Here is an 11,125-nt window from a genome sequence, read left to right on the forward strand (position 1 = left end):
AAAAATAAATAAACGTTGAAAAAAAAAAAAAAAACAAAATGTTTTTGTTACAGAAAGTTCTTTTGGACAACATTGTTTTAATATGTTAATATTTCTGTTATAAATTTGAAATAGTATTAATAATTAAAATTGGAAAAGATATAGTGAAAAACATGTATGATATGGTTTCTGTATTTAGAGTTTCATTATTCAGCAGTTGTGTTTGCTTAATTTTTCTTATATTTTTTATTTTAAAATTTTCTAACCTATAGACTAATGGAAGAATAGTATGATGAATGCCTGTATACCCTTAGCTTTTGTTCACCAATTTTTCACATTTTGCTACATTTGCTTAATCTCTATGTGTTTATACACTTGTTTTGGCCCAATAATTGGAAAGTAATTGCAAACATCATGTCACTTAATACTTATCCATGTGTAAGGACCTTGCCCTATTATAACCATAATGGCATTTATCACACTTAAGAAAACTAACATTGGGGTCCCTGGGTGGCTTAGTTGGTTGAGCATCTGACTTCAGCTCAGGTCATGTTCTTACAGTTCGTGAATTTGAGCCCCGCATCAGGCTCTGTGCTCACAAGCAGTTCAGAGTCTGGAGCCTGCTTCAGATTCTGTATGTCCCTCTCCCTCTCCCCACCTCTGCTCATCCTCTGTCTCCCCCAAATAAATAAATATTTAAAAAAATTAAAAAAAAGAAAACTAACATTAATTCAGTAACATACTGTCATTATTTCGATTTACCCAGTTGTCTTAAAATGTATTTTAAGTTATTTTCAACACCCATATCCAAGATCCATAGTTCACACATAGTGGTTGATTTTTATGTCTCAGTTGAATTTGATTTAGGTAATTTTGTAGCTTATTATTTTCAGGGTTGTGGTAATGTTGGAAAAAGTGAATATTAAATAAATATGGTTGGTGGTTTTTTGGCATCAGCAAGATGAATAGCACTACTTTATAAATCTCTCATTTCCGTTATTTTACATTTTGTCTCCTTTTTTAGATGCGCTCCTTACTCAGGCAATATACTACATCCATAGCTACGAGGGGTGTGATGCATTCCAATACAGCACGAGGATTTGCTCATTGCCAAGGAAGAGGATCAGGTTTTCGACCCTTGCACAAGCCACAGTGGTTTTTCATAAGTAAAAAGGTAAAAAAAAAAAAAAAAAAAAAAAAAGGTGTACTTTTATTTTTTTATTTATTTTTTTTTTTTTTTATTTATTTTTTTTTTTTCAACGTTTATTTATTTTTGGGACAGAGAGAGACAGAGCATGAACGGGGGAGGGGCAGAGAGAGAGGGAGACACAGAATCGGAAACAGGCTCCAGGCTCTGAGCCATCAGCCCAGAGCCCGACGCGGGGCTCAAACTCACGGACCGCGAGATCGTGACCTGGCTGAAGTCGGACGCTTAACCGACTGCGCCACCCAGGCGCCCCAATTGTGTACTTTTAGTAGGTAAACTTTATGGCATGTGAATTATGTCCTAATGAAGCTGTTACTTTTTTTTTTTTTTTAGTTTTGAAAAAGTGTCTTAGTAGTAGTAAAAAAAATAGTTGTTAATTCCCACAGTTTTCTTCAAATTACATTAAGACATAAAAAGGACACTCTTCTTGAATACCCAGTCATTATTTTTAAGGAAAAAAAGCACTCAAATTTTGAAAGCTTATATTTTATTTATTAGTTGACTAGTAGTGAATTCAAAGTATCATTATAATTATTATTTTTTTTTTCAACGTTTATTTATTTTTTTGGGGACAGAGAGAGACAGAGCATGAACGGGAGAGGGGCAGAGAGAGAGGGAGACACAGAATCAGAAGCAGGCTCCAGGCTCTGAGCCATCAGCCCAGAGCCCGACGTGGGGCTCGAACTCACGGACCGCGAGATCGTGACCTGGCTGAAGTCGGACGCTTAACCGACTGCGCCACCCAGGCGCCCCGTTTTATAATTATTTTTTAATTTTAATTGAAAATAGGGGCATCTGGCTGACTCATTTTGAAGAGCATGAGACTCTTCATCTCAGAATTGTGAGTTCAAGCCCCACATTGAGTCTAGAGATTATAGAAAGAAAGAAAGAAAGAAAGAAAGAAAGAAAGAAAGAAAGAAAGAAAGAAAGAAAGAAAGAAAGAAGAAAAAAAGAGAAAAGAAAAGAAAGAAAAGAAAGCAATCCTGGGATTGCTTCTAACCATCTGGACAGATTATTTTACCTAATGTACACTTCATTTCCACAGCTTTAAATGCATTGGATTGAATTAGAAGTTAAAAATAGGCGGTCCCACAAGTTGAATACTACACACAGAGATTTTTTTCATGAATTTCCAGTCTTTAAAAATGAGTATAATAATTAAAACTCAGATATGGATTTCTGGCCCAGAATGTCTGGACTCTCCTGAAATAAATGCAAAGTAAGGCAGCACTGGCCTATATTTTTACATGGCAACAATCTGGCCGAGCCAAATAGCATCTCCCCCTTGAAGATGGGAGTGAGGGGTTCCTTCCCCAGCTGCTTCACTGCACTGATTTATGTACCTGCCTGTCTCCTAGAGCATCTGAATTTGTGACGCGGAACTGCATCATCTCTAAGATATCTTCCAGTTCTTTTTAAAAAAAAATTTTTTAATGTTTATTTATTTTTGAGACAGAGGGAAACTGAGCGAGAGTCGGGGAGGGGCAGAGAGAGAGGGAGACACAGAATCTGAAACAGGCTCCAGGCTCTGAGTTGTCAGCACAGAGCCCGATGCGCGGCTCGAACCCATGAACCATGAGATCATGCCCTGAGCCTAAGTCAGATGCTTAACCGACTGAGCCACCCAGGTGCCCCACATATCTTCCAGTTCTTAAATCATATGGCGAAATAGGAGCCTGTAATTCATTACCTAAGACATTTTTTCCAAAGATTTCTTGGGGAATTTCATGACTTGTAACGAATTTGTATCCCTTATTGACTTGCTTTGCTATTTATAGCACTTATATTAATTTTGCCTTATAGTTACATATGAATTGTTTGTAAAACCATAAGCTCTTTGAAGGCAGATTGTACTTGTCTCCTTATCAGCCTAGCATTGTACCCGTGTTAACTAAAGAATATTAATTCTTTAATTGAGAACAGTATCCTCACATAATTTGTGATGTATGCTCATAAACAGAATTCCTTTGATTTTTAAGGTTTATTTTCCTTCTACCTTAAGTCTCTTAAAAAATTCTTGTTGCTGTTATGTCAAATATGAAATAGTTCTATAGGTAAAATGCTTTATTAGATAAGGCTAGAACAATTATAAAAAACTAATTAGGTAAACTCTTAAAAGTATGTTTGTGGTATGTATAAACACACTTTGTGATACAGTAAACTTCATTTGTCTAGGAATACATCTCCATTTTTTTTAATTTTATTTTTCATTTCATGTTCCCCCCCACTTCTATACAGTATCGGGAAAACTGCCTGGCAGCAAAAGCTCTTTTTTCTGACTTCTGCTTACCAGCTTTATGCCTCCAAACTCAGCTGTTGCCATACCTTGCTTTGCTAACCATTCCAATGAGAAATCCAGGTAATAACATGGGTTTTTGTTTAATCCAAGAAGTAATGTTTTGTTTTGTTAATTTGAGAGAGAGAGAGAGAGAGAGAGAGAGAGGAGAGAGAGAAAGCGAGCAAGCGCGAGTGGGGCAAAGGGGGAGAAACAGAGACATATTAAATTTTTTTTTTTTAATGTTTATTTACTTTTGAGACAATGCGAGAGACAGAGTGTAAGCAGGGGAGGGACAGACAGAGGGAGACACAGAATCCGAAGTGGGCTCCAGCCTCTGAGCTGTCAGCACAGAGCCTGACGTGGGGCTCGAACTCACGAACCATGAGATCATGACCTGAACCGAAGTTGGATGCCTAGCCGACTGAGCCACTCACATGCCCCGAAAGAGAGATAATCTTAAGCAGTCTCCATGCTCAGTATGGAGCCCCACATGGGACTTGATCCCTTGACCCTGGTATCATGACCTAAGCCGACATCAAGTTGGACGCTCAACCAACTGAGCCACCCAGGTGCCCCCAAAAGTAGTGTTTTATAACCTTATCTTTTTATTTTTTTCTTTTTTTCAACGTTTATTTATTTTTGGGACAGAGAGAGACAGAGCATGAATGGGGGAGAGGCAGAGAGAGAGGGAGACACAGAATCAGAAACAGGCTCCAGGCTCTGAGCCATCAGCCCAGAGCCTGACGCGGGGCTCGAACTCACAGACCACGAGATCGTGACCTGGGTGAAGTCAGGCGCTCAACCAACTGCGCCACCCAGGCGCCCCAACCTTATCTTTTTAAAGTCAACTCATTGCTACAATCTAGTGAGACTAAATTTTTTTTGCATTATTTTTTGATCCAAAATTAACACGTTTCAGATTTGGAAAGGAATAAAGAATTCAAATAATAATAGAAGTTAATAAAAAGAAAAACTAATAACCACAGGTAATTTCTTTTGAAAGATTGGTGTAAGTTCTTCTTGACGTTTTTCTTTGCATATGCAAATATTAGGCATATGCTTTAATTGGCATATATCACTTACCATGGATAGCACTCCATATGTTATAAATTAGTATTCAGTCAGCTCCGCAGACTGGGAAGTCCAAAATCAAGATACAAGCAGATGGTGAAGGCCTCCTCCCTAGCTTATAGATGGTCATCTTCTCGTATTCTCACATGGCAAAGAGCAGAGCAAGAGAGAGGTCTCTGTGATGTTCTTTTTGTAAATGTCAGAAATCCAGGATCATTTTATACTTTCTCTGCCCTAGTACTAGAATCAGGAATTCCAAGGAGCCCTGGTTCCTCTTAGTGGAAATGGTATTTAGAATTTAGGATCTGGGAGCACCTGGCTGGCTCAATAGGTAGAGCGTGTGACTCTTGATCTAGGGGTTTTGAGTTGAATCCCATGCTGGGCGTAGAGCCTACTTAAAAACAATTTAGAATCTGGCACTAGGTATGATCATTGGTATTGGAGTATCATTGTGTCTATTCTTTTTCAATGGAACAAAGCTAGGAGATTGTGTATTTGTGTGTGTGTGTGTGTGTAAGTTCTTCCTGACGTTTTTCTGTGCATGTATGTGTGTACCATGAGTTCACGCCAGTACATTCATTTTCAGCCTAACACTACAGAGTTTATTTTAACCTTTCCCAATTCAGTAACTCATACTGGTTTAGACAGCTTACATTGAAATTATCTGGAAAATCATTTATCCACTAGTTAAAAATTCAGATTATAGGATCACAATTCATTTTTCCATATGAAAAAGCTGTTTTTTAAAAAATCCTGATTCTGTTCTGGAGTGTGTCTTTAAAAAGGTAAATATTGGGGCGCCTGGGTGGCTCAGTCAGTTGAATGTTCAACTTTGGCTCAGGTCATGATCTTGCGGTTCATGAGTTCAAGCCCCACGTCAGGCTCTCTGCTGACAGCTGAGCCTGGAGCCTGCTTCAGAATCTGTCTCCCTCTCTCTCTGCCCCTCCCCTGCTCGCGTGCGCACTCTCTCTCAAAAATAAATAAACATTAGGGGCGCCTGGGTGGCGCAGTCGGTTAAGCGTCCGACTTCAGCCAGGTCACGATCTCGTGGTCCGTGAGTTCGAGCCCCGCGTCAGGCTCTGGGCTGATGGCTCAGAGCCTGGAGCCTGTTTCCGATTCTGTGTCTCCCTCTCTCTCTGCCCCTCCCCCGTTCATGCTCTGTCTCTCTCTGTCCCAAAAATAAATAAACGTTGAAAAAAAAAAATTAAAAAAAAAAAAAATTTAAAAATAAATAAACATTAATAAATAAATAAATATTTATGAGCCCTCATAGTGTTGCATTTACAAACATTGAAAGGTGTATAAAATTCATTCAAAAATAAGATGTTCTGGGGCTTCTTGCCTGCTCAGGTGGTAGAGCATGCAACTCTTGATTTTGGGGTCATGAGTTCAAGCCCCAAGATGGACATGGAGCCTACTTTGAAAGAAATTTTTTTTGGATTTTTGTTTTTATCATCGTTTTCCCCATTTACTGTGTCATTTTAGAAGTTATTTCTTTATATTTTTTCTGCTCCTATCTCTGTCTTTTATTCTGGTCCTCCATTAGTGTTTGTTGGTGTGCTTAAAGATATCCCACTTTCTTCTGCCAACCTTGGTCATTTGTTTTCACTCCATTTTCTCTGATTGTGCAATCTTTATCAGTCTCTGTTCAAGTTGATTCTTTTGCCAGTTCAAATCTACTATTGAACCCCTGTAGTGAGTCACTGTTCTGGGTGAGCGCTCAAGTAGGGGTAGTCTCTGATCATCTTGGCTGAGCCCCTCCTAGCGTGGACCCTCCTGGCCCTATGAATGAGCTTGGGTGAGGGCCAGTGGCAGTTAGAGGAGGAGGCAGTATTCTCGGCCTGCTGTGCTACTAGGATAGAGCTTCCATGCCAAGGGTTGGAGAAAGGGAGTCCCGAATTCTAGGCTGGCCACAGGAGGGAGGAAGTCCTATGAGTTCTTAGCCATACCTGACCTAGAGTGAAATCTCTCTAAAGCTGAGGAAGTGAAGGGGTGGATCCTGGTTCAAATGCCACACTCTTGCTGTTAGATTTTCCTGAAAAAAATGTTTCTTCACAGCATAAAATTTATCATCTTAAACCATTTTTAAGTATATAGTTTACTAGTGTGAAGCTTATTCACCTTGTACAACCAATCTCTAGAACTTTGTCATTTTGCAGAATTGAAACTACACACATTAAATGCTTACTACCTCCTACTCCCTGTCCACCACCTACCTTTTCTCTCTGAATTTTATTTTTAATTGTTTAATGTTTATTTATTTTTGAGAGAGAGAGAGACAGAGCATGAGCAGGGGAGAGGCAGAGAGAAAGGGACACACAGAATCTGAAGTAGGCTCCAGGCTCTGAGCTGTTGGCACAGACCCTGACGCAGGGCTTGATTTCATGAACCATGAGATCATGACCTGAGCCAAAGTCAGATGCTTAATGCACTGAGCCACCCAGGCGCCCCTGTGTCTGAATTTGATTACTCTAGGTACCTCACATAAGTGGACTCATGCAGTATTTGTCCTTTTGTTACTGACTTGTTTTACCTAGCATGTCATCAAAGTTTTTATTATAGCATGTATCAGCATTTCCTTTTTAAGGCTGAAGAATATTACATTGTATATACCACATTCTGTTTATCCATTCATCTGTTGATGGACACTTAAGTTGCTTCCACCTTTTAGCTATTGTGAACAATGCTGCTGTTAACATGGGTATACAAATTACTCTTTAAGACTCTGCTGTCAGTTCTTTTGGGTGTATACCCAGAAGCGGAATTGCTAGATCATGTAGTAATTCTGTTTTTAATTTTAAGGAGCTGCCTTCCCATTTTCCACAGCATTTATACCATTTTACATTTCCACTAACAATGCCCAAGGGTTTCAGTTTCCATACATCTTTACCAAACCTTTTTTTTTTTTTTTTTTATAACAGACATCCTAAAAGATATGAAATGGATCCCATGGTTTTGATTTGAATTTTCCAAAAGATTCGTGATTTTGAGCTTTCTCCTTCCTCCCTCCCTCCCTCCCTCCCTCCCTCCCTCCCTTCCTCCCTCCCTTCCTTCCTTTCACACAAGGGGGAAGGGTAGAGGGAGAGGAAGAGAATCTTAAGCAGGCTCCAAGCCTGGCATGGAGCCCAATGCAGGGCTCTATCTCATAATCCTGAGATCATAACCTGAGTGGAAATCAAAAGTTAGACATTCAATCAACTGAGCCACCCAGGTGCCCTAAGTATCCCTGGCTTGTTGGCCATTTACATATCTCCTTCAGAGAAATGTCTATTTAAAGCTTTTTTAAAATCTCTGTTTCAGCTCAAATTTCTTTTATCCAAGATATTGGAAAGCTTCCTCTGAAGCGACACTTTGGAAGGTAAGCTGTTTTAATTTTCAAAGAACTGTTACTGAAATGTCCACTGAATGTTATCTACTTACTCAGTATACAACCAATAAAAATTTATCTGTAATCTTCCAGTTAACAAATCTTACGTATTTGGAAACCTCTTTTAACCTTTCCTCCCAAGATGTTCTTAGGTTATTTTTTTTCCTAATATTTTTTTAAAATATTTATTTTTGAGAGAGAGAGTTGGGGCGGGGAGAGACAAAGGATCCGAAGCGTGTTCTACACTGACAGCAGCAAGCCTGATGCAGAGCTTGAACTCACAAACTGTGAGATCATGACCTGAGCCGAAGTTGGGCAACTGACCGAGCCACTCCAGTGCTCATTAGCCTATGTTTAAAGCCTGCAGGAACCAGGAACTACCACAAAAGCACTGTCTTTTTTAAACTTCCTTATTTTAAAAGATTCAGACAAATAAAACCTAGATGTAGAGAGGTAAATCTGTATATGTGCTATTCATTTTATTGCAAAATGACTGCTGGGCTGATATCAGTGATTAACACAACACCTATATTTCATTTCTTCTTAGCTTATCTGTAAGATCAAATTATGTATTCAGGCATTTAATTATTTATTAATGTTTTATTTTACTTTTTATCTTACTTTAGAGAGAGAGAGCACAGATGGGGAAGAGGGCAGAGAGAGAGAATCCTAAGCAGGCCCCACTCTCAACTTCAGAGTCTGATGCAGGGCTCAGTCCCACGACCCTGGGATCATGACCTGAGCCAAAATCAAGAGTCAGATGCCCAACCGACTGAGCCATCCAGGCACCCCTGTACCTAGGCATTTTTTAAAGGTTTAAAAGGGCTTTTTAACTGCTCTTATTGGTTCAACTACTTGATCTATCTTGGGAGACAGGATTTGTCAGTGCTGCTTACTACAGTGACTAGTACTTTATCTTTCATTCATTATGACCATATTTAACCTTATCATTGATTCATGTTGACAATATTAAATATGAATATTTAGCTTGACATTTAATATTAATATTTAATAGTTCTCTAGTTTCCTGTAATCCAACCTACACCTTATTTTTGTACATTTAGCTAATTTCCAACTTTATCGCAGCTTTTCTTGTAGCTTAAATCATTGCTGTTCCTAGGTCATGTAGTAATTCTGTTTTTGATTTTTTTAAATTTTTTTTTTTTTTCAACGTTTATTTATTTTTGGGACAGAGAGAGACAGAGCATGAACGGGGGAGGGGCAGAGAGAGAGGGAGACACAGAATCGGAAACAGGCTCCAGGCTCTGAGCCATCAGCCCAGAGCCCGACGCGGGGCTCGAACTCACGGACCGCGAGATCGTGACCTGGCTGAAGTCGGACGCTTAACCGACTGCGCCACCCAGGCGCCCCCTGTTTTTGATTTTTTAAGGAGCTTCCTTACCATTTTCCACAGCAGTTACACCATTTTACATTTCCACTAGCAATGCTCAGGAGTTTCAGTTTCCACATATCTTTGCCAAGTCTTTTTTTTTTTTTTTTTTCTATTTTTTTATAACAGACCTCCTAAAGGGTGTGAAATGGCATCAAATGTTATTTACATAGGATGTATTCCTAGAAATGAAGTTGCTGGATCAATGGTCATACACTTTTTTGAAGCCTTTGCTCTATATTGCCAGATTGCTCCTAAGAATATTTTGCTAATTTTATGTCCCCTTACAGTGTATAAGCATATTCTTTTCTCCTAACTCTTGACATTTCTGGGTTTTTATTACTTACTTGGGGCACCTGGCTGGCTCAGTTGTAAGAGCATGCAACTCTTAATCATGAGATTGTGTGTTTGAGCCCCATGTTAGATGTAAAGATTACTTAAATAAATAAAAGATAGGGAGGTAGGTAGGGAAGGAGGTAGATAGATAGATAGATAGATAGATAGATAGATAGATAGATAGATAGATGGTCTTGGCCTGTCTTAAAGATTATAGTACTAGTTCATTATTTTAATTTCATTTTTTAAAATTATTGATTAGGTTGAACAATTTGTTTACTTACCATTTGTACTTTTTTTATGTAAGTCTACCGTGTTTTATACCCATTTTCTATTCTGTATTTTCTTTTTAATTTGTAATCACTCTTTACAAGTTTTTGTATTATAAGTTGTAATGATTTATTCACATTTTGTCATTTACCTTTGTATTTTTGTTGATATCATTAAATAAGCTAAAGGGCCTGACTAAACAGTGAGCACAGTGAAAGTAGATGAAAAACTAGAGATGGCTTCATAATCATCACACACATGGTGTAATTTAAAGGCATCCCCTTATTTGGTTATTATTGATGCCTGCATTATGAATCTGGCAGGTTGAAAATGGAAGCCCTGACGGACAGGGAGCATGGAATGATAGACCCTGACAGTGGAGATGAAGCCCCGCTTCCTGGAAGGCAGCCTGCAGAGGAAGCTCTGGGTGAACCCACTCAAACCACTGAAACTGAAACATGCTGTCTTCCTTTGAGTCAGAATAGTGGGAGTGAACTGCCTGCCAGCCAGCCTCAGTCCTTTTCAGCGCAGGGAGACCTGGAAGATGAAGAGATGATCATAGAAGACTATGAGAGCGATGGGACATAGAAACCAGCCTGCCAATCATATTGCTACTTGGCAGATTCATTTTCCTTTTATTCAGTGGTACCTGAACATAGATAATATACTTTTCAAGTGAATGACAGTTCAATTCTTCACCCTCGTAGTATTTCAGCACAAGAAACTGACTTCTCTGTCATTTTGAAGTAAACAGAAGATCAACTTCAAATAATACCTTAATTTTGTTTTCTCTAGTATTTATTGAGTCTTGTGAGTGGTGCTGGGAGTAGGTCAGTGTGTATGAAGTGTGTTTGAACATTATGCCAAATATCAAACAATGTGAAGGAATGATTCTGAATATTAAAACTTGATGGGGCTGTAAATACCAATTATAAAAGTTTAGTATGCAGTGATGAGTGTAAATAAACTTTGTACCTTATCCACAGTTTCTCTATGGTCTCTAACTTCTCAAATACCATTTTTATATGCTGTACACTGGACTATTTTAGATACTTTATGGAAAGTAATTTATATCAAAATTAAAGTGTTGAATTTCTTTTCGTTTCCTCTTTTAGTATTTCCTAACGTGTATTGTCGGCAAGGTATCATTGGGCATAATACATGAATCTCCTTTATCCATTGTTAACACTTTTCAGAAAAGTAAGAGAACCTTGCAAAGAGAACTCT

The 11,125-nt window shown here is 38.7% G+C and overlaps 1 protein-coding gene across 1 annotated transcript in view; it reads left to right on the forward strand.

Annotated features, from left to right (window-relative positions):
• Window positions 1–10,883, forward strand: part of RAD17 (RAD17 checkpoint clamp loader component) — a 39,038-nt gene extending 28,155 nt beyond the window's left edge. The window contains 4 exon segments of the mRNA XM_045446131.1: window positions 1,004–1,153; window positions 3,425–3,545; window positions 7,836–7,893; window positions 10,222–10,883. Coding sequence (XP_045302087.1) covers window positions 1,004–1,153; window positions 3,425–3,545; window positions 7,836–7,893; window positions 10,222–10,486 — 594 coding nt within the window. The 3' untranslated portion in view covers window positions 10,487–10,883.
• The last annotated feature ends 242 nt before the right edge of the window (window positions 10,884–11,125 follow it).

The sequence above is a fragment of the Leopardus geoffroyi genome, chromosome A1 (genome assembly GCF_018350155.1).
Source record: "Leopardus geoffroyi isolate Oge1 chromosome A1, O.geoffroyi_Oge1_pat1.0, whole genome shotgun sequence".
Taxonomy (NCBI): Eukaryota; Metazoa; Chordata; class Mammalia; order Carnivora; family Felidae; genus Leopardus; species Leopardus geoffroyi.